General features: G+C 34.9%; 1 protein-coding gene across 8 annotated transcripts in view; it reads left to right on the plus strand.

Annotated features, from left to right (window-relative positions):
* FUT8 (fucosyltransferase 8) overlaps positions 1-25,332 on the plus strand; it is a 324,832-nt gene that overhangs the window by 223,261 nt on the left and 76,239 nt on the right. For all 8 annotated transcript variants that reach the window (XM_036120194.2, XM_036120190.2, XM_036120191.2 and 5 more), the window contains one exon: positions 2,671-2,785. In XM_036120194.2, the coding sequence (XP_035976087.1) occupies positions 2,671-2,785 (115 nt within the window). The remainder of the gene's footprint in view (positions 1-2,670; positions 2,786-25,332) is intronic.

Genomic DNA, 25,332 nt, shown 5'->3' on the forward strand with positions numbered 1-25,332 from the left:
GGCTAATTATGCTGATTGACTGTTTGATACTGTGTATAGGGGATTACGTAGCAAAGGAAAGGACTTCGACTCAGATAAGGAGTGCAATATCTGGTTATAGGGAAGATTAGTAGCTTAATAGCTTATAGATTTATTTGATCAGAATTGCTGATCATAGCTATTATAGCACAGTAGCTTGTGTTTTTACTCTCTTTATAAGGTAGATGCTACTAGACTGTCTTTGAAAGGTCAAAGAGTTGATATTTCCATTCTTGAAAAGTTAAGTTTTGTGAACCTTCAAAGCTGTTCTTGTTTTTTATTTCATACACACACACAGAGGAGGGAATGAAGGAAGACCTTAAGTTCTTTGAGATGTGACCCGATTGAGAATTACATTAAACTGGAATGTAGATCACTCTTTCTTCAGTTTTTAATTCCTTTAGACAAAATGTTTGTGTATGATTGTCTTTCTCCTAAGGAATCCAGGCTTATTTTTAAGTGGTACTAGAACATTCCTCCCAATATCCATGGACAGAGGGAACATTGTCATATGAAATTGTCCTTATTCTTCTTATCACTTAGTCTCTATCAGCCAGATCATGATCCTCCATCTTCAGTAGGAAAACATCCTCCTCTAAAATAAAGTTTGCACTGGAAGGAGAATCTAAATGTAGAAAAGGTGTCTCATCTAATTGCTCTGATTCTGCTTTGCCTGCCCCCAACCTTACATCTCCTTGGGTGTGGTTGATTTGACACTCTCAAATAAATAAATAAATAAACCTTAAAAAAAAACCTGAGAAAATAAACTTCCAGCTGAGCCCTGTAACACCATTATAGTCTTAAGATTTCTCATGTGTTTCCATGATCAGCTCACACAATATCATATGGGTGGTGACATTTCCCCTAGTAAAAGTAAAACTATAAAAGAGTACTGTAGGCTACATAATAATCTATAGGGGCCTCAGTTTTATTATCTGAAAAAAACTTAAAAGTTGAACCTCTGTCTGTTGTGTAAGACTGTAAGTTAATTTCTCAAGGAGGCAGTAAGTTGTAGGTTTGGTTTTTCCAACTACAGTTACTCTTTTTCATAAAATATTTTGAAAATGTTTTGACTCTTAAGTTAGAATAATAGAAAAATAAAACATCACATAATCAACTGTTGCCCTGTTTAAAGAGGGCAAACATGGCAACAGTCAAGGTGCAAAGTGTTCTGTGCACTAATGTTGACACATTAAGCAAACGCCTAAAATCCTTCACAGATGACCCACTGTTGGATGAATATTTTAAATTATGGCTATTATTTTTAACTTTTATTTGTACATGAATAGTTTTGCTTTATTCAAAGATGCTAGCTATTATTAGATACTCTCTGCTAATTATGTGTAGTTTTAATGGTTTTCTATGATAATAAATAAGACTTTAGTTTTTCCTGTGGGGGTGCCATTGGTTTGTTATTAAATGGTTTAGCAACTAGTAACAGAGAATTGAGACTATGCCTTGTACTCCTAGGTGAATCACAATTGTTAAAGGCTGGTTTCATTATCTCTTAAATGAGTTCTCACTAATTAATCCCCTTCTTCAGAGTGCTATAAGGCACAGGACATTGGATCATTTTTCTGACTGGCCTTCAGTACCATGTATTACTTTCACCCACACCCAATGGATATTTTCTCTTAGTTGTAGAATTATTAGTAGGTACTCTTCATATACAAGGTAAAAGCTCTGAGACAACTCTGAGGCATTGGAGTATAAATAGCAATGTGTAGTCCGTTCAGGCTACTATAACAAAAATACCAAAAACTGTGTAACTTATAAACAACAGAAACATTTCTCACAGTTCTGGAGCCAGGGAAGTCCAAGATCAAGTCCAGATTTGGTGTCTGGTGAGGACCTGCTTTCTTGTTCATGGACAGCACCTTCTCACTGTGTCCTCACATGGTGGAAGGGGCTAAGGAGTTCTGTGGAGTCTTTTATAAGAGCACTAATCCCATTCATAAGGGTTCTACCCTCATGACCTAATAAGCGCCTCCCAAAGATCCAACTTTGGGCCATATCCTGTTTTTGTGAATAAAGTTTTATTGGAAAACAGGCACATGCATGCATTTACTTACTGTCTTTGGCAGCTTTCCTGCTACAAAAGCAAAAGAGGCCCGCAAAGCCTGGAATATTTACTATCAGGCCCCTTATAGAAAAATATTTGCTGAACCTTGGTTTGGAAATTATTTAAGAGTTATGTCAGAATTTTCCTCTCATCTTTTATTCCAACCACTCAGAGTGTTTATGTATGAAGAGATAAGTTAAGAGGGGTAAAGAAATGACAGAACAAAAATGTAGTATTCAAGTACTGGCACCAACTTATTTCTCTCCGTTATGTTAATTTACCTATTTCTTTGCTATGGGTTTCTACTTCCCCTGATACCTGTAGTTCTCTGTGTTGGGAAATAAGTGCAGCTGACTGGCCTGGGGGAAAACAGTATATTTTTCTCAATGGTGGAAATTTACTGTAGGAACGAATCTTGGATGTTAGGGACTAATTGTTGAATTTCACAGTCTTAATAGAAAATAAAGAATGAGAACCAGCATCAGTGAGCATCAATCTTTATGAAGAATTTGATTCTCTTCTTATGATTTTGTGTAATCCTATGATGAAGTACAAGTAAGTTAAACTTCCAAATGTTGTTTGTTTTATAGGTCTATAATGACGGATCTATACTACCTCAGTCAAACAGATGGAGCGGGTGATTGGCGGGAAAAAGAGGCCAAAGATCTGACAGAGCTGGTCCAGCGGAGAATAACATATCTTCAGGTAAGAAAACTAGGTAAAGAAATAAACATAAATGAAAAAAGAAGGAAAATCATAATAAGACTAAGAGTTGCTGTTGGTTTTTAGTCTTCCTAGCCCTTTTTTTTTTTAAGTATTTACTCATTTTACATATTTGTTCAGAAAGATGCTATATTATGTCTTCAGTGCAATACAAAGATGTCTAAAACAAAGCCTCTGCCTTAAAGGAGCTACTTCTTACACACACACACACACACACACACACACACACACAACAATGCAAAGTAGGAAGGGGTACATTTTACGTGAGACATACAGATGAAATGCTCATTGAAGGAAGAAATGTCAGGGATAGCTTTGTGGAAAAGGTTTTTGAATTGAGCTGAAAAGGACAATTGCATAGGATTTAGACACACCGAAATGGAAAAGAGTGTACTAGTTGGAGCCTGTGATATGAATAATGGTCCATAGTTGGGAAAGAGCAGGACAGGAACCCATTGAGTAATGGGACATTTTAATTTGTCTAGAGTTTTGGGTTGTGTAAGCAGGTGGGGTGTAAAATAAGCTGGAAAAGGTAGGTTTGGGAGCCAGATTGCAGAGGTCCTTGGGTGCAGGTTAAGCTTTATGGTGCATAAGCAGCAAGTGGTTGCTAAAAGATTTTGTTTCATAAACATCATTATAACAGCGAACAGCCACAAGTCCCAGGCCCTTTTACATTTATTCTCGTCTTTTTTTTGTGTTTTCTTCTAACTCTTATTAATATGCATACTCAATCTTACATATTTGTAAGAACAGAATTGATTTACTTTTTAAATTCTGGTTTTTTGCTTAATATGTCATAAGCTTTTTTCTATTTTGGAGCCACATCCCACTTTTGAAAGATTTTTACACCCAAGAGCAGCATGATGAGGGTGGTACTATTAATCTGTATTATTTTGGCTGAACTGGATTAGTATTGGAAGAGACTAGAAGCAAGGAAACCATTTAGAAGGTGAGGACCACCCTGCAGGTGAGAAATATGGAGGTATGTGGCAGTTTGCATTGGAAGTGAAGAGACAAAGTTGAGAGAGACTGGGAAGGTGGAACTGATATGCCCTTCCAAGTGGGTGAAACAGCTCAAGTGACCAGGATGATAGGTGCATTGTTATCTGACAGGGAACTTAAAGAAAGAATAGTCTTGGGGTAAACAATGAATTAGAAGTAACTTCATTCAAAATGCTGGAAGTTGAAAACCACGCCCATCCTTTTCTAATATTATTAATGGTATATTTTCTGTGTACAATCACTCTGTTTTCCTTCTAAGGTTAAAGTGTCTTGTAAAATTAAAATAGTAACAGTGACCTAATTCTCTATATTTCAAGGTGCACATTTTCCTACACTTAAATAGGAAAAAAATAGAAAATGAAGTGTTTAAAGAGATCATTAAAAACCAAACTGATTTTGGCATGCTATCTTGGTCTCATACTCCCATGACCATTCATCAGAGGTGTCTGCAGAATGAGAAACACTTGCCTCCTATAGGGAAGAGGTAATTATCTCCTATCAACTAGAACCTCATTCAATGGACTATAAACAGCTGGTGGTGCAGAACTATCATCCTCATTTAAAATGGAAATAACTATGGTTTCTGAGTTTCTTCCATTTCCACATATTCATTAGATTTTTATTCAACAAAAGTTATATTTAAACTATGATTTGGTCATAGTTCAGCTCCACGTACTGTAACAAGTACCTGGCACCTGCTTTAGTTTATTTTTTCTTCTTGGCCAAGTGCTTTTACTTATAGTGCAAATTTGATCCTCTATGTGCTGATTTTTCTGGTTCTGTGTTAGAGAATTTCACTTGTAAATCATGCTAATGATTTAAAACCATGTTGGCTTTTTTAATCTTTTAGACCATAGCAAAACAGCATTTCAGTTGGACCTTACTTTCAGTTTCAAATATTGCTATTTAACAGATGCTTACTTCCATGCTTTGCTTTTTTTTTCCCACTGAAAAAGAAAAAGTGGTTTTTAATATTCAAGGAGATGAGCAAAATCTCAGTAGGAAAAAACATATTTCAGAAAAATATTTTCTTTAATTATTTAATGTATTCATGATCATTTTTGCCATCTAGTCCAAAAGTTCTTTGAAGTCAGGAACTATATTTTTAACATATTATTTGTTAGAGATTAACAATGGCAGTCACTCACTCTTTACCTTCTTTGGATAGAGGTGAATAAGAGTCCTTTCTCCCATTGCAACAAAATTAAACACATACAGGTAAGGAATGCTTTCTCTGACTGGAGCTTTTATTCCCAGCTTAGAAAAGCACAACAGCTACTTTAAAAAGAATGATTTGTTATCGGTTTAACTAAATGGATTAGAGAGTTTAATCAGATGAGGTGAGCTATTTATACACATTTTTAAGAGTGATTACATTTTTTCCTGTTTTAACTTTTCTTGGTATTCAAATGTATTGGTGTTCCCAAATCATTACTTTAAGTGAAATATTGTAAAAAGGCTATTTAATTAACTTAAATTCTGAGAGACTTCAACAGGCTTAGAAACTGAGTAGTATACTAGAAAATAAATCTGTAAAGGGAGATAAGGAAAAAAATCTTTGACCTTTAATAACTGTATTCTACATAAAAATAAGCAGTTCATATAACTTAATGGAGATTTTAGAAGGCTCTCCTTGTTTGGCCTATCAGGCAGCAGTTATATAAAGAATGATAATAATTTGTAGCTAACTAGGAAATAATAGGGAAAAGATACAATAAAAGAAAATGCTTTTAATAGTTTAAATCTGTTCAGGAGATTTTAATGATTTAAATACCTTATTGTGTTCCCAATAAATAATTCAGATGATTTTATAATTACTTTAGTGATTGGTTTGGACAGTTGAAAACATTTTCAGTTTTACTAGATTTTTACTCATTCTGATGAAATTTATTATCAGTTCTTATTATCACCAACAAGCAGTTTTCTAAACTCTAATTTATTTAAGGTATAATGCAAGACCTGGTCAAAGAAAACAACCTAGATTAAACCCTTGTCTTAATCCATAATCGGTTTCATTTTAAATCTAAGCCTTTTTGCAACTCTCCAATGCTTTGAATTGAGCAAATATCATTATGTCTCATGAAAATCCTGCTTGACTTAGTCATATAGTTCAGTCAAGTTTAGCCTCAATGTTAGATATTCATTCATTTATTCTATACCATGGTTTTACTTGGGAGAAGCAATTTCATAAAAGTTACTAGAAAGTAAAAAAATACATATGCCAACTAGACTTCAGTGAGACAAAGTTCCATGGTTGTCTTAGTTAAAATTATTTTCTCTTTAGAGTTGAAGGAGTTATGGAGTGGTATAAAAAGGCTAAACTGACTAAAAGATTATAATAATCTTATTGAAGACAACCTTGGGTATCCTGTTAGGCTCAAGTAGAATGGAGCAAGTAATTCTCTTAAGGTCTTAGTCTTCTCTCTGTTTACCTGAAAAGTTCTGTATCCATAAAGTAAACGTAATATTGGGTTGTTTTAAATACCATTTTGTGCTGGTCTTTACTAGTGTGCTATGTAAATCATAACAAATTGAGAAAGTGCTGTTTTTTATATTTTGAAATCTAGTTTCGGATATCAACTCCAGGCTCGTTTTAAAAACTACACATTGCTGATATTTTCATCACGAGTCCACATTTTGCCATAATATAAGTCATTTTTCTAGACTTTTGATTGACATGGAAGAGATTCTGTTTTCATTACTGTTATTATAATTTACTTTGTGGCTTCTAATCAGCTCATATTAAATTCTAATCAGCTCATATTAAACAAACAATGGAAGAGATCACAAATGCCTTAGTTTCTTGTTTGGAACAGTTTGAAGTTGGCAACCACAGTGGTGAGAGCTGCTAGTTAGGGCATATAGCTTATGGCAAAAGGCATTTCCCAGTTTACTTGAAATTATCTGTCTTCTGGTTCAGGATAATTTTTTTTCTACCTAGACCCAAAGTTGACTATTTAAGCAATATTGAGCCCATTTTCAGTGTAATCTAAGTAAAGCATATAAAAAATAACAATAGTAAAAGATGTTTTTGGGGGGCATTGCTTGTTTATGTTGTGAGTAGGACTTTACTAACCTACCAGTTTCCAGTAAATTTTCCTTGTTTTCATAGAAAAGTAAAAGATGTGCAAATGGGGAACAAGTATTTTACTTTTTAAAGGAAGATAGAGATTTGTTTTTTCCATTCAAAAACAACAGGCTGGCTAGAGATACAGCGATTTCTCTTTTCCTGTGTGGATTCCAGCAACTGTAGGTGGTCTATAAAATGGAAAGTGTCCAGGTCACACTAGGAATGCATTGTTGAGGCTATTAAACATGTATTTTAGATTGTGAAGAGACCCTAACTCCAACACAGGATGTAGACACATTTTTCTTTGACAGGACAAATTCTTTAAAATAGATTTAAGGCTAGAATATAACTATAAACTTCATTTGTCTGCTGGTGTACTGATCATGAGATCAAACCCATCATGAGGTGTCCTCAGAGTTGTGAAGTGTGTTCTAATGAGTGATTCAGACAATAATTACATTTCTGCCCAACAAGGATGAAAACCAAAATAAAGTCAGAGGTAGTAATACTTGTAACTCATTAGGCAAAGTCATTAGCTTAGCTGTATTAAGATGTTAATTAAATATGTAAAACAACTGGAGTAGGGACAAACTTTTAGGACCTTTCCCTGTTTGAAAGAAATTATTAGTTTGAGAAGAGATCAAATAGAGAAAAGTAGACAGTTTCTTAGAACTAAGACTTATGAGTATACTGAGAAGGAGAATATCTTCCTCAAGAACAAAAATATAAACAGTTTTGATGAGGAAAGAACAAGAAGTGGTAAGTAGATATAGTGTCAGGAGTAGCTTTCATAAAATGAAAGAGGGGATTGTTATACTAGAAGTTGATGAAGGACAAAGGTGGTGATAAGAAAAAAAAGAAAATTTATTAAAGGTAGTTTTCTAGGGCGCCTGGGTGGCTCAGTTGGTTAAGCAACTGCCTTCGGCTCAGGTCATGATCCTGGAGTCCCGGGATCGAGTCCCGCATCGGGCTCCCTGCTCTGCAGGGAGTCTGCTCCTCCCTCTGACCCTCCCCCCTCTCATGTGCTCTCTCTCTCATTCTCTCTCTCTCAAATAAATAAATAAAATCTTTAAAAAAAAAAAAAAAAAGGTAGTTTTCTAAGCATTATTAAAAACCACATTATCTTGAATTCTTATAGATTTTACAGAGCCCTTGCATGTGGGAGCATAGGTGTGATTGAATTGTTTGTTTTGTTCGCTTATTCAACGAGTATTTGTACGTACTGGACATTAGGTATGTTACTAAGGATTTAATGGTGAACAAACAGATATGGTATGTTGTCTGCCCTCAGAAAGCTTAGAGTTTAGTAACATTCTCAGAGTATCTCTGAATTAATTATCCTCAAATACATACAACTGCATAGACACACAATTTTTTTAAATTCCTGTAGTTTTTTGTTTTGATGTTTATATTTTTGTCTCATTATTTGGATCTTTTTACTAATTCCCCTATCTCTGTTACACTAATATTTGCTACAGGCTTTTTTTTTTTTTTTTAAAGATTTTATTTATTTGTCAGAGAGAGAGAGAGCGTGCATAAGCGGGGGGTGGGGGGTGGCAGGCAGAGGGAGAAGCAGGCTCCCCGCTGAGCAAGGAGCCCGATGTGGCACTCCATCCCAGTGTTGTTATAGAAACAGTTTTCCAAATCTTAAAGCAGATCTGGTTTCCACATAGGAATAGTGTTATAATTGGGGATTTTGACCCCAACTACCAACTCCCAGGCCAGAGGTTCATCTTCCAGAATCCTGGTCTCAATTCCAGCAAGGCAAGAACTGGGGAGTGGCAAAGTTCCCATGAAAGGAAGAGGAAGGCTACCGACCAGAGGTGGATTCAGATTTGGGGGCTGGACTTGAAACCTCTACAGTTTTAGACACTCTCTTTTAGAAAAAGGAATACAAATACAGAATTAAATATTAAAGTAAACAGTCGATTCTCACTATTAGCATCAATTATATTCTATAAAGTCACCAAAAACACTGAATTAGTGAACCTCTGCTCCTGGGTTCCTATGAATCTCTGGTCACAACTTTTTTTTTTTAATGTTCAGTTAGCCACTGTATAGTACATAATTAGTTTTTGGTGTAATGTAAAGATTCATTAGTTAAGTATAACACCCAGTGCTCATCATAGCATGTGCCTTCCTCAGTTTTTGTCAACCAATTAATATATGACCTTGTGTTATGTATGTTTCTGTTTAAAAACATTTTGTATAATACATATTGTTGATTCATTAACATTTAACTCATAGTTTATAGCACTGCAAGTCATACTTGAATGAAACTTATGTAACACACGTATTTTTTCAGTAAGGCATATCACAGCTTTCCTGTGCTTAGGAACACTAGACAGCACTTCAGCACTATGCTTAGGGGCGATTTTAAACAGTGAAGTAGTCAACAAATGCACAAAAATGCAAAAAACATGGCATTGTATAGATTGCAAAAGGATGCTTGTTCATAGTATGACAGCTAAAACAAGAAGGCAAAAATGCTACCTTGTTTGACCTCAGCTGAGAACTGTGTGCTTCGGGCAGCTCATATTTTCACTGTATTGCATGTGCCCACAAGTGATCCTGAGAGCACCTCAAGTACTGATTTTGAGATTGCAAGTAAATTTTAGCTAGTATGCAAATTTGCAAATATGGAACCTATGACTAGTGAGGATCAGTTATTTATAATGAAAAAAAGAAATACCAACAAATTAAAATTTTACAAAGTTGACATATACCATAACACAATATTCCAGAAAAATTGAAAGTCTTATTAACTGCCTGACACTCTTTATAATACTGTTTTCCCCATATTTCTTAGCTTCATACTTTATTATTTATAGGATTTTCTATAAAGTGAATTTACAGTGATTTCATAATATTTTCTATAAAGAGAAAGGAAAGATTGAATCAGATCTTTCTCTAACATGGTTGATGAAAAAAGTTGTTTTTTATTTTTTATTTTTTTAAAATATTTATTTATTTATTTATTTGAGAGAGAGAGAGACAGAGATAGTGGGAGAGAGCACGAGTGGGGAGGAGAGGGAGAAGCAGGCTTCCCGCTGAGCAGGGAGCCTGATGCAGGGCTCCATCCCAGGATCGTGACGTGAGCCAGAGATGCTTAACCGACTGAGTCACCCAGGTGCCCAATATTAATGACAGAAGAGAACTTCTGTGTTGACTAGGCGTTATTGAGAACTGACTCCCAATTCTCTGATTACCTGCAGTGGGATCCATTGACATTGTAGTATAACCCATTGCCCTGTATCTATGTCACAAAAATAGCTGCACAAAAGTAATCCTGAACCACATAAATATATCCCTGTAGATCTAAACTAAATGAATCCCCAGCTTAATTTTCCCATAACAGGATCCCAGAAATGCTAAAGGCCACTTCATTGCCACCCAAAACTGATACCAACACCAGGAAAATGAGATGGGAGGGAATTCCAAGTGGGACAAGGCAGCCGTCTTAACTCATTGTGGTCAAAGTTTACAATTTTTGCAAAAATATATGACCAGATGAACACATTACATAAACCCTCCTCCTCCTGGGGCCTTTGAAGGTCACAACTTCACAACCTGTTTAAATGAGCGTCCCTTCAGCTTACATTTCAGTAAACCCACTCTGCCCCTAAGGAAGCCCTTCTCACTGAACTAGGAGGGAATCTTATGTCCCTTAGACATAAGATTACATAAGATTCCCTAAGAACCACTGTAATTAAGAAGTCTAAAAGAGAGAAAGACATATGGCAAAATTAGATGAAAAGTAATAGATGCTGATGATTTAAGATTGAGTGGGTTCTGTCTCAAGGACACAGATAACAAAGAAAAACTAGGTTGCCTCCAGTTAAAATTTCACTTTATTTATTTTTAAAGATTTTTATTTATTTATTTATTTATTTATTTATTTATTTATTTGAGAGAGAGAGAGAGCACGAGGGGAGGAGGGTTGGAGGGAGAAGCAGACTCCCCACTGAGCAGGGAGTCTGACGAGGGACTTGATCCCGGGACTGCAGGATCATGACCTGAGCTGAAGGTGGTCGTTCAACCGACTGAGCCACCCAGGCGCCCCAAAATTTCACTTTATTTATAAAGCAGCTTTCTGACTAGGACTTTCACTGTCCTTCAATCCCTAGAGTATGCAGCACTTTCTCAAATTGACCAGCCCACAATTGATTATCAGCTCTTGTTCACTGACTGCCCACAACCTTCGTGTAAAACTGCCATGCTTTAGGTGTAAGTCCTGGTTACTGTAGACAATAACCATGCCTGTTCCATAAGCTTCACTACCCACTCTTCCTGTGCTCCCACCCCCTGAGTGTTTAACTCAGGACTCTGCCATTTACTAGGCAAGTTACACCAACTTCTCCAAGCCTCAGTTTATTCTGCTACATATTGAATATAACAACACCTTGAGATTGCAAGTAAATTTTAGCTAGTATGCAAATTTGCAAATATGGAACCTATGACTAGTGAGGATCAGTTATTTATAATGAAAAAAAGAAATACCAACAAATTAAAATTTTACAAAGTTGACATATACCATAACACAATATTCCAGAAAAATTGAAAGTCTTATTAACTGCCTGACACTCAAAACATAAGAGTTTTGCTTACTACCTAGCAATAGAGAAAGTGTATAGAAGGGGCGGCAGACAGACATTATTCATCCTCACAACTTCCTTTAATGTAGCAGAAGATTAAGAAGAAATATCTCTTCCCTTTCACCTTTCAATTAAAGGACTTTAATGAGACCTTGAGATATTTGGATGTTTTATCATCTATTTTCAACCTTGAACCCAGTATAACAGAAATGTAATGACTTGAATGTCTCAATTTTCCTTTGAAAAAATAGATTCAGTACTAGCCTTTCTCAGATGGGTTTTTGAAGTGATATGAGCTGTGCAAATCATACATACCACCCCCTGATAAATATTTATCATAACTGGCATTTTTGGCTTAGGCAGGTCAAATATATGATGGCATTCTATACAGACCATCCAAGCACTTTTTAGAATAGCTACTACAGTACTATAAGCAATATGAGAACTATCACGCCCTTTTCTAGTGTCAGAGCATATCTGTGTATTTTAATTTATTGCATAGACATGTAGTTGTATGCTTTTATGACTTATCACTGACTCACATCTAAGACTTACTTGATCTTAGATTTTTAGTCAGTACTCTGTCTTAACTGCAAGTTGTGATATTCACCATTAACAAGTGCTTTGAGGAGCCAGTATTTTGTTTGTTTTTGTTTTGTTTGTTTTATTTTCCTGGTGCTTTGTTGAAGGTGACTAACTGAATATAAGCTTTAGGGCTGCTTTTAATATTGGCTGGTGAAGCCACATCCTGTTTTGCATCTGCCCAACATTAGCAACATAAGACCTTGCCACAGAAACCTTAAACAGTTAGATTTCTCATGTACTTCATTAATAGAGGAAATTGAAGTATAACTTTTAAATAACTAAATGAGTAGAACCATAAAATATGAAGTTTCTAGGAGTGGCTTTTGCCTATATATATTGTTTCTACCTCCTAAGATGATTTCTTTATCATTATAAGAGATTATCAATTGTGAAAACACTTAGAAATTTGCAAAAGTCAGTAGAGAATATAGACTTTTTTTTCGGGTAATGAACAAGTCTGAAGAAAAAAAGAGATACGGTAATATTATAATAGGGAAATCCTATGGGAAGTATGTTCAAAAAGTCATTATCTTTGCCTTTAATCATAACAGTAGTCATGAGAAGTGATTTTCTTCAGATTATAAAAAGTTTAACTTAATGGTGGTAGAATATAGAATGGTGTGCTAAGTAGATTAAAATTCAGATAGAGGTGTGAGTAGAAAGCCTGATTTTTCACAGAAGAAATGTTAAACATATCCTGACTTCCCCATTATATCTATCAAAACATCTTTCTTTCCAGGTGGTAAGAAATGAATATTACTTGTTCCTATCCAGTTTTCAGTGTTGTTTCATACACAGTAGAGGTATCCTTCCAGTATATCTATGGACGAGATAAATGTCCGGTTCAGAAAGAGGAGTCAAAATTTTAGCAACTGAGACATTAGGAAAATACTACTAGCGTTGTAAGTAGAAAGTAATGTGGGCATTGGATTCTAGGTTTATTGAAGAACTAAATCTATGTATCTCATTAATAGTAAAAGATCTTAGAACTTGTATCAAATCAGAATACAAAACAGAATAAGATATACGTTTCCATATTCTTAAGGAACATGTATTCCTACCCATCTTGTCTAATGTTGTCTTTCCTTTTGCCAACCTGTTTTTACAGACTTTATTGGTCTAGACCAGAAGTCAACAAACTACCACCCTCAGGCCAAATCCAGCTCAGCTATTTTTGTAAATAAAGTTTTATTGGAACAAAGCCATGCATATTTCTTTAACTATCATCTATGACTGTTTTCAGGCTACAGTGACAAACTTAAATAATTGTGACAGAATATCTGGCCTGCAAAGCCAGAGATATTTACTGTGTATGGTCCTTTACAGGAAAAGTTTGTTAACTGTGGCCTAGACAGTAATAGAAATAATTCTTGAATATTTTTGCCTTCTATTTTCTTTTGCTTCCTCCTCCTATTCCTTCAGCTCAAGATTCAAATTATTGAAAAAAGGTTGGTTTATCATTTTTAAAAGAAACTTATATGAGCAAATGCTTCTGGAAACACAAAGTCGTTAGTTTTCCAGTAAATAAATAGCATTATAGATGTGAGTTAAATGTGCATTAAATGAGACTATGTTGGGCTAAAATATAGGCTTCTGTTTCTGGATAAGATGTAGTAAACACATTATATCCTATTCTTCCTGCTAAGTACCAAAAAAAATCCTGTACAACATGGATCTTCTATGTTTGTTTATTTGCTTGTTTTATTCTTATATATCCCAGTTGGAGGTGCTAGAGAACCCTTCTACCTAAAAATACTAATGGATGGAGCCAAAAAAAGGCCTCATTTTTATTACATCTAACCTGTTCCAGGCAAACGTCATGAAAAAAGCTGCCCCTGCCCTTCCTGGTACCATCGCTATGGAGCTTGAGCACGTAGCCCTTTCCACCATACCTGCCTACCTGCCCTGCAGTAATGAGGGCACCCCTACGTCTCCCAGCTGGTGTTACAACCTCAGAGGCTTTGGACAAAACCCGTCCACGATCACCACACTGCAATAATGAGGCAGTTCCCGTTCTCACCACCACTAGAGTGGAGGGAGGGTTATAGAGAAAAGAAAGTTAGAGAACAGGATTTTTCAAATCTGTATTTGAAATCCTGGGCAGACCTCTGAACATCACATGCATGTAACTAATAAGAACTGATGCAGAAAAAGGTTTGAGAACTGAATTCTGCTATGATATACCACCTAGGCTTCACACTGGCTCTTGGTTAGCCCACAAGTGGGGCAGAACAAAATAATACTGAAAAAGCTTTAACAATTAAATTGACATTTGAGCCACAGCCAATAAAAGTGAGCTAGGAATCTGTGTAGTTTGCTTCCTACCAAAATAGATCATTTAATAAAAAGCAGAGTCTCATAATATTCACCATATACCAAGAATCAGGAAAATCTTAACTCAAATGACAAAAGGTAATCAGCAGCAGCTAGTACACTGAGATGACACAGATGTTGGAATTACCTGATAAGGATTTTAAAGAAGATATAATAATAAAAATGCTCCATTAAGCAATTACAGACTTGAAACAAATGAAAAAATAGAAAGCCTGGGCAAAGGAATAGATGATATAAGGAAAAAACAAATGAAAATTTTAGAATGGAAAAATACAATAACCTAAGTAAAAAGCTGGCTTATGATAGAATAGTTGTAACAGAGGAAAGAATCAGTACACTTGAACTTAGATCAATGGTAATTATCCAGTCTGACAACAGAGAGAATAAAGATTGAAAAAAAAGTAAACAGAGCCTCAGGGACCTATGGGACAATAACAACAGCAACAAAAATTTATGTTTGTTATCTTTGAAGTCCAAGAAGGAGAGAAGTGTAAGAGTAAGGGATTGAAGAAATGACTGAAAACTTCCTAAATTTGGCAAGCCAACAAGTTCAAGAAGTTGAGCAAATTCCCAACAGGAAAACCCCAAAGTAATCCATTTCCAGACACTTTATAAGTAATTTGCTGAAAACTAAAGACAAAGAAAAAAATTCCTTAAAGCAGCTAGAGAGAAGCAATATATTACATAGAGAGGAACAATTTGAATGACAGTGAATTTCTCATTGGAAAACATGGAGGCCAGAAAGAAGTAGTAAGATATTTTTTTAAGTGCCAAAAGAAAAGAACTGGCAACCTAGAATTCTTCATCCAGTGAAAATATAATGAGGTGAAATAAAAACATTTTCAGATGAAGGAAAACTGGAAGAATTCATTTCCAGAAGACTTGGTCTAAAAAAAGGAAATTTTTTTCAGATGGCAAGAAAATGATGACAGAAGGAAACTTGGAATGTCAGGAATGAAGAAAATGCAAATGAAAGAGTAGATACAGAGTAATTGATTAGTCTTCTCCACTTAAATTTTAAAAAATTTTTAGTGGTAGAAAGCAAAATTTATAACATTATCTGATACAGTTTTCAATGTATATAAAGGTAATCTTTAAGACAACTATATTTTAAAAGGGGAGAGAGTAAAGGTAGTGAAGTTTCTACATCCCACTTGAAATAATAAAATGTTGATATGAGTGGACTGATAAATTACATGTGTGTATGTATATATAGATGAATCAAAATTGAATACTGAAAGTTCAAATTATGCACAGGAAAGCAGGAACGGGTGTTGGATTTGTCAAAACTTTTGCTTTATGAATTGGTATAATCATGTAGATTTTCTTCTTTAAACTGTTAATGTGATTACATTGAATGAATTTTGAATACTTAACCAGCTTTGCATTCCTTGAATAAACCCCACTTGGTCATGATATATATACAAAATATATATTCACATATATGTATATATCATAAAATAGGTTGAAAATGATAATAAAATATATTGATAAGATGATAAAAAAAAGGTCAACATGATAAAAAAAAATGTTGACAAAATCCAACACCCATTTATGATAAACACTCAGCAAACTAAGAAAAAACGGGACATTCTTCAATCTGATAAAAAAAAAAAAAGAATTTACAAACAACCTACAGGTATCATCACACTTAATGGTGAAAGACTAACTGAAATACTTTGCCCCTAAAATTGGAAATGAAGTAGTCATATCCTCTCTCACCTATTCTCTCGCTCCTATTCATAGTAATGGAAGTTCTAAGCCATCCAGTAAGGCAAGACAAAGAAATAAATGGCATACATACTAGAAAGAAAGAGAACTATCCCTATTTCCAGGTGACATGATTGTCTACATAGTAAAATTGCAAGTAATCTACCAAACAATAACAATAACCACACAGCAATAAAACTCCTAGAGTAAGTGAATTTAGCAGAGTTGTGAGATATGTGATCATCACACAAAAATTAATCATATTTCTATATCCTAGCAAGAAATAATTAGAAACCAGAATTTTAAGATATACTATCATTTACAGTTGCTCCAAAAATTGAAAATGAAATACTTAGGTAAAAAAAAAAATAAAATGCTGATGAAAGAAATTAAAAATCTAATGAGTAAATTAATATGTTGGAAGACTCAACATAGAAAAAATGTCAGTTCTTCCCAGACTGATCCATAAGCTTAAGATAATTCCTATTAAAATCCCAGCAAGTCCTTTTTTCTTTTTGTATAAATAGACAAATTGATTCCAAAATTTATATGAAAAGGCAAAGGAACTAAAATAGCTAAAGCTAATTTTAAAAAAGAAGAATAAAGTTGGAGTAATCATACTTTACAGTTTTAAGACTTGACAACTATAGCAACGGTAATCAAAACAATGTATGGTATTGGAGGAGGGGTAGACCTATAAATCAATGAAACAAAATAGAGTCCAAAATAGACCCATATGGGTATGCTAACTTTTCATTGAGGTGAAAATTCATGAAACCATTTAAAATGGACAGTTCAGTGCTATTTAGTGCATTTACAAGGTCATGCAACCACTACCTTTATCTAGTTGCACAGCATTTCATCAGCTTAAGAGAAAATCTCATAGCCATTAAGCAGTTGCTCTCATTCCCCCATTCCTTCTTCCCATAGCCCCTGGAAACCACCAATCTGCATTCTCTATGGATTTGCCTATTCTGAATGTTTCGTATAAATGGAATCATACAATATGTGATCTTTTCTTTCTGGCTTCTTTGACTTAGAATAATGTTTTCAAGTTTCATCCATGTTGTAGCATATATGAGCACTCCATTCCTATTTATGGCTGAATAATATTCCATTGTGTGAGTATATCAAAATGTGCTCATCCATTCATTTGTGGATGGACATTTGGATTGTTTATAACTTTTGGTATTTCCAAATAGCATTGCTGTTAACATGTCTCTACATGTATTTGAGTAACAGGTTTCACGTCTTTTGAATATATACCTACGAATGGGCAATTGATTTTTGAGAAAGGTACAAAAGCAGTTCGGTGGAGGAAGGACATCTCACAGGGGAAAAAATGAACCTTGACCTAAACCTCACATTTTACCTACAATAACTCAAAATGGATAGTAAATCTGACAGATAAATGTAACATGTAAAACTACAAACTTTTAGAGGAAAATGTTGGAATAAATCTTAAAAGTTCTTAAACATGACACCAAAAGAAGAGCTTATAAAAGGAAAAAAAAATCAATAAATTGAACTTTATCAAATTAAGAGCTTTTGTCCTGTGAATGACCCTGTTAAAGAGGATGTAAAGACAAGCCATAGACAGGGAGAAAATCTTCACAAATCACATATCCAACAAAGGTCTTGTATCCAGAATGTATTAAGAACTCTTTAATGTCAAAAGTAAGAAATAATCCAATTGGAAAATGGATAGAAGTTTTGAGCAGACAACTTCACCAAGGAGGATATATGGATGACAAATACACACATGAAAAGATGTACAAAATCATTAACTATTAGGGAAATGTAACCTAAAAACATGATGAGATCCCACCACACACCCATCAGAATGGCTAACATAAAAAATACTAAGAATTTGGAGCCACCAGCTCTCTCACTTATTCCTTATGGAAATGTAAAATGGTACGGCCACTCTGGGAAACAGTTTGGCACTTTGATTCAGTAATTATGCTCTTGTATATTTATCTTAGAGAAATAAAAATTCACGTGCACACAGAAATCTGTACATTTGCATGCATGGCAACTTATTTGTAATACCCTAAACCTGAAAACAGGCCAGATGCCCTTCAGTAGGAGCATAGGCTGCGGCACAATCCACATAACAGACTAATAAAAAGGAATGAACTGTTGATACACAGTAACTTGCATCGATCTCAAGAGCATTATGCTAAGTGATTTAAAAAAAAAGAGCCAGTCTCAAAAGGCTACATACTGTCTGATTTCATTTATAACACTCTCAAAGTTACTAAATTATTGTCATGGAGAACAGATCAGTAGTTGCCAGAGATTAACATTTGGGGAAGGGTGTGACACTTAAAGGGAGTGGTGTTAAGAGAATTTCTTTGTTCTGATCTGTTTATTTTAGATCAGTTTATTTCCTTACAAGGTCTACTGTTCTATTTATTTAGAACAGTTTATTTCCTGATTGTAGTACTAGTTACATGAGTCTATACATGTTATAAAATTGGATATACCAGAGGCCCCCCCCACCAAAAAAGAGTGCTGTGTATAAAACCTGGTGAAATCCAAAGAAGGTCTATGTATTAGTTAATTATGTTATGTAATGTCAATTTCCTGATAATGATAATGAATTGTGGTTAAGTAAGATGGTCTCATTGGGGAAAGCTCTGTGGAAGGTATACATGGTAACTCTCTACTGTTTTTGTAATTTATTGTGGGCCTTAAATTATTTAAAAATAAATAGCAAAAAATGCAGTGTTAAAGATTTCAAAAAGTAAATAACCTGATTCGGTTAGATGATTGTTAAACTGACACAGTGAGAAAAATGGTCTTAAGAATGTTTTATTTTTAATTAAAAGTAATAGTAATAACTGTAAATTTCAAAGAAATTTAAGCCCAGCTAACAGTGGATTCTCTGTGCATGGATAACTGCATGGAGAAATGGAACAATGCCTCTGTCCAGAGAAGAGGCAGCAGGATTTGACGTCTGGTTTAGTTATTGTTGATGGTTTGATTTAAAAGCCGATGAGTAGACAGACAAGTGCTGTAAGTCCCATTGCTCCTGGGACGAAGGGCACTCTGCAGAATGGAAGAGCTGGCTAAACATTTGCAGCAGCCTTTGCACAAGAACAGAGTTTCAACTAGTGTTTCTCTTTTGTATCTGCTATCCACTCTTTTTTTTTTTTTTCTACTTCACCTTTTGATCTGGGCTAACCATTCCCAAACTTGCTTTTACTTTTCTCCTTCTTCACCCTTCTGTCTCTTCTTCTTTCCCTGTTCCCCTCTCTTTCCAACACTTCTTCCCTTTTCCTCCTTTCCTCCTTCTTCTCTCTTCCCTCGTTCTTCCCTTTCCCTCTGTCCTTGCCCCATTCTATTCCCTTCTTCCTCTTTTTTTTTTTTTTTTTAAGATTTTATTTATTTTTTGACAGAGAGAGACACAGCGAGAGAGGGAACACAGGCAGGGGGAATGGGAGAGGGAGAAGCAGGCTCCCGGCCGAGCAGGGAGCCCGATGCGGGGCTCAATCCCAGGACCCTGCCGAAGGCAGACACTTAACGACTGAGCCACCCAGGCGCCCCTTTTTTTCTTTTTTAAAGAGTACCTGCCATGTCCTCTCTGAATTTCATTTTTGAGGAAAGAAAGCCTAGTGAGTTCTGTTAAGTAAAATAGTGGAGGACATTTCTGAAATTCAACCTTAATTTTGAAACTATCTTATTTTTAAACTGAGCAGTTAGCTGGTTCTGACACTTAGAAATCAGACATAAACCTCTGGAGAAAAAATTAAAGGTGCGTGAGGTTATACATTTTCTGTACATTTGTATAGGATTGGCGGAATCTGGCTTCTTGGGTAACTTAGCTTTTCTTCCTTAGCCTTATTTATGTTAGATTCTTGAATGAGAAAAGTTAGACTTGGATGCATCTCTTCTTTCTCTGCCTTTCCTTTGTGGCTTTATAGTAGCCGAATATATTACCAAGGTTGCTCTAGTGTACTCATCTCTTGAACCTCAAGTAGAGATTTTGTAGAGATCACCTGGACTATCCAGAGATGATAGACTACTGTCTCAAAGACCCTCGGTAGAAGAAATGCCCCATGATGTTTGTTGCTTTCCACTGGATTTGTAGAATTTTCATCTTTTTAAAAAATGGCTTTAGAACATTCAATAGAGACTTTTTGGCAAAGAGCAAAAATTTTATTTATTTATTTATTTTTTTTTTAAGATTTTATTTATTTGTCAGAGAGAGAGAGAGCATGAGCAGGGGGAGCGGCAGGCAGAGGGAGAAGCAGGCTCCCCGCTGAGCAGGGAGCCCGATGCGGGACTTGATCCCAGGACCCTGAGATCATGACCTGAGCCGAAGGCAGATGCTTAACCGACTGAGCCACCCAGGCGTCCCAAGAGCAAAAATTTTAAAAATGCATTTAAAGTAAGCCAATTGTTGCTTTACTTACCAAGATCTTTCCTCTTCTATAACTGTATAGTGACCATCTGCCTTTGCTTCAGTGTGTATGTATCTTGATATCTTTTCTCCATTAAGTTTCCATACTTAAAATTTTATAAAATACCTAAAGGGAAATTGATTTACTGCAGCATTTGGTAACCTACTTGTGCCTCAGCTATTGTGTTGTTCTTAAACTACTCGCAACAAATTGTTCTTTGCTGGAGGGTTAGAAAGGACAACTTCATACTATCTTAACTTTGCTATGAAAATGTTCCTGTTTAATGCATTAAAAGACAATAATTTCCAGTCCTGGCTTTTAAAAATGAGAATGCTTTTTAACTTTCTCTTTCATGGTTATTAGCTATGCCCAGAGTTTTCATTTTAATTACCACAATGCAGTACTCCAGTTCTCTTATTTGCTTCATTACCTTTTCTGCTTTGGTTCTGAAAATAATTTTAGAGAAATAAAATCAGACTCTTTCCAATACAATGAAATGCTTTCATCACACTATTAATGAATCTTTTCTTCATTAATGCCAACACAAAGCTAGATGTTGCAGATCTTTTTAAACAAACAAATTAAAAACTATTTAGTCTTGTGATTAGAGCAAAGAGTACAATAAAATTTAGCTTACCTGGCTCATTCCTTTGGTTTTTCTGACCTCTCTTCATTGGAAATAGGAGCTGTCTATGGCTTAACTCCTCCCTAGAGAAGAAATGTTGTTGGAGAGTTGCTGGAAGGATCCTCAGTGTTCTGAGTCTTAATCTTAAGTGTAAGACCTGAAACCATGAAAGTACTAGAAGAAAACTTAGAGGAAAAGCTCCTTGGACATTGTTCTTAACAATGAATTTTTGGATATGACACCAAAAGCACAGTCAACAAAAGTAAAAATCAGCAAGTGACTGTAGCAAATGAAAAGGCTTCTGCACAGCAAATGAAATGATGAACAAAATGAGAAGGCAACCTGCAGAATGGGAGAAAATATTTGCAAACCAGAGTTAACATCCAAAATGTATAGGGAATTCAACTCAATAGCAAAAAACAAATAACATAATTAAAATATAGACTAAGGATCTGAATTGACATTTCTCAAAAGAAGACATATGAATGGTGACGAGATCACTAATCAGGGAAAACAGTGAGATATCACCTCTTACCTGTTAGACTGGCTGTTATCATAAAGATGAAAAATAACAGGTTTTGTTAAGGATATGGAGAAAAGGGAACCCTTGTTCACCATTGGTGGGAATGTAAATTGGTATAGCCATTATGGAAAACAGTATAGAGATGCCTCAAAAAGTTAAAAATAGAACTACTATATGATACAACAATCCCACTTCTTGGTAGTATATATCTGAAGGAAATGAAACCTATCTCAAAGAGATACCATACCCCCTTCATTGCAGCATTATTCACAATAGTCAAAATATGGAAACAACCTATATGTCTGCCAATGGATAAATGGATAATACACGTGTGTGTGTGTGTGTGTGTACATATATATACATATATATGTAAAATGGAATGTTATTCAGCCACAAAAATAAGAAAACCTGCTTTTGCAAGATGGATGAACCTGAAGGACATTATGCTGAGTGAATAAGACGTAGACAAATATTGCATGATCTCATATGTGCAATCTAAAAATGTCAAATTCATAAAAGCAGAGAGTAGTACAGTAATAACCAGGAGCAAGGAGATGGGGGAAATGGGGAGATGTTGATCAAAGGTTCACTTATGTGGGATGAGTAAGTTCTAGAGATCTAATGTACAGCATGGTGACTATAACTAATAATACTGGCATTATATACTTGAAATTTGCTAAGAGAGTTGATCTCAAGTGTTCTCACCACCAAAAAGTAAATTGTAATAATATGAAGTGATGGATATGTTAGCTTGATTGTGGTAATCATTATACAGTGTGTATGTGTATATATATGTATATATATCAACATGTTGTACGCTTTAACTATATAAAGTATATTGTCAAGTATGCATATGTCTATAAAGCTGGAAGAGTGACCAGATAAGTGCTCTCAGCCTGCACTTCTTGTTGAATCTTGGATTAAAGACCTCATGGGAGGATGGAAAAGAGTATTGAACAATAGATTAAGAGAGCTGAAATCCAAATTCTGGCTTGTCACCAATTAATTTATTTTTGTCACTGTCCGCTTGACATCACCTTTGTCTCCCTACTTGCAATTCAATTGGACTAATGGTTATTGAGCATTTACTCTTTACAAGAATTGCCTGGAGATATTATGTCCAGTTTATATTGACTAAATTTTTTGTTTGTTGTTAATTTAGCCTTTTAATGCAATGTTTTTGGTCCTTAGTAAATCTAGGCAGATCAGTGAGGAAAATTACATGGTGGCTGGAAAATTTTCCTCTGAAGAGGCTTTTACTTGTGTATATTGGAAATCTAAATTGTTGTGGCAAAAGGTTTTATTTTTGATTTAATTTAAAAGCCATGGAATCAGTACTGTTTTATAATGTTACATCATTAATTCACAATTACTACTAATTTACTAAATGAAGGCAGTGGAAACTTCTAAATCTTAGCAGTCCCTACGTAATACAAGAATAATTCTGGTTTACTAGTTAATTCAAAATTACTCTTTTTTAGCAAAGTAGAAATTAAGCTGGCTTCCTAATTTGAAATATGTTCAATAGTAACTATTTTCACATTTTAACCAAAGTGAAAAGGACTAAAGTATTTCAACGTTATGATGGTGCCTTAGTGAATTAGTAATCATTTAAGTTTAAGAGATGCTGCTTCTCTTAATGTACCATCTTAGAGGCATATTGATTTAAATATACTTCTCAGTTTTTATTTATAGGATAATGAGAACAAATAAAGCTTTTGGTTCTATTGATCTAGGGTCATTCTTGGAAACTAGCAGTGTCAGAACAAATGCCTCAGATAGTGTTTTTAAAAAATGGAAGAAAAGGAAACTGAATACAGAAGAACCCTGTTTTATCTCAAGTCCTTATTTCTTGATTTATATGTACTATAGTGAGAGCTTTGCTGCAGAATTATACCTGTAAAAATGTTACATAACATTGTTAGTTTATAAAGGTCCATAATTGGGCTACCTTGTAGCACTAAATGCAAAAAATATTGCATTTATCCAGTGTTCTATATTGTGATTCTTTCGATTTTTCTCCTTTCTCTCCTTTTATGACACTCTCCACTCATCACACCCCGCCCCCTCCCCACATGTGTGCGCTTGGAATACAATACACTCCCAGTAGAAGTCCTACTAGGAGGTGCTTCTCATCTGAGAGTAGAAGATGGGGAAATACAGATTGAAAATACACCCCTTCAAGTCCCCTGGGAGAGGGTCTCATCTCTTTCTGCCTTGAGTATCACTCACTGACCAAATATAGGTGAACTTTTGTTCATTAAATATGTATTTATTAAGCACTTAGTATATACAGCAAAACTCAGGAGATGACAATCTAATAGAATAAGAAATTATACATAAATAATAATAAGACAACTTAAATGTAATAAGATTGCGATAAACAAATTGTGGAATAGAAGAGGGAGAAAAATCACTTTTAGCTGGACTGGAAAGGGTTATAAATAAAATTATATTTAAGCTAAACCTTAAAAGATAAAATTTATTGTGTTTATGAAAGGCTATTTTTCATTAGTAAATAGGAGTCCATACTGTAAAGAACAATAGTTAACAACAAAGTAAAATTATAAACTCTCTAAATTATACTTATAATGTGGGATTTTTATATATAGGGTCTTCTTGAAGTCAAAGGCATTAATAGGCACATACATTCTTCTTCCTTGCAATGATGATGATTATTCAAGTTTTAGAAACAGGAGGTAATTTTGTCAAAATTACTTGAGACAACATGCTCTAGTTAAAGAACTTTGCATAGAGAAGCTTACGATACGATTTTGTTCTAATTCCGGCTCTGTTATGAATTAAATTGTATGATTTTGTTTCATTTTCTTTGTTTAAAATTGTGACAAAAATTACCTCCCTCCACTACCTCTTTCTGCTTACCCATCCTTCCTTCTCAGAGATACTATGAAGCTAAGTGACATGGTATATGCTCAGAGCTAATTCAAACATACTATCTCATTTATCCTCATAATCTCAAGCAATATGCCTGCATTCTTGCATAGCTGATAGAGAAATATAGAAGAAAATGCATCAGGCACACTATAGAAGCTATTGAAAAACAGGTTTTATTATCAGAAATAGCTACCCTGTTAAAGTATTAGCATAATTAAAGCTTCTTTTAGTAATGAGGCCCTTGTATATTATATGCTTTGTTATGAATGAGACATACTGGCAAGCCTTTTGCAGACAGAAAGTATAAAACCAGGATCAGTGGCAATTGACAAAGGCTATTTGGTAAGAAAATTGAAGATTATGCATACGTACACACACACACACATACACACACACACGTGTGTAACAAAGGCTCTGTTTTCCCTTTATAGATTTCTATAAATCTCTGTTGTTGCTAATCCGTAACAATGGTGGATAACAAAGACTTAGGTCAGGTAAAGGGTTTCCCATAAGGTTCTTTTCCATCTGAATAAATCCCTGCCCATCTCAGAATTGTTGCTTTGTTTACCTTATAAATATCTGCTTGTTTTTTCTAGATATTTATTCTGGTGAGCCTGATCTTGTGTTAGATACACACACATTTTTTTTTTTCTATTTCTCACTGTCTCTCTGCCTTTTTATGAACAAGATGTTTTGAAATTTTCAGACTTTTAAATATTTTTGTGAAAAAATTGGGCTGTGGCTCTGAGCTTCTTCAGTGCTTTATTTATTGTTCTCATTC

The sequence above is a fragment of the Halichoerus grypus genome, chromosome 8, assembly GCF_964656455.1.
Source record: "Halichoerus grypus chromosome 8, mHalGry1.hap1.1, whole genome shotgun sequence".
In the NCBI taxonomy this organism is placed as follows: domain Eukaryota; kingdom Metazoa; phylum Chordata; class Mammalia; order Carnivora; family Phocidae; genus Halichoerus; species Halichoerus grypus.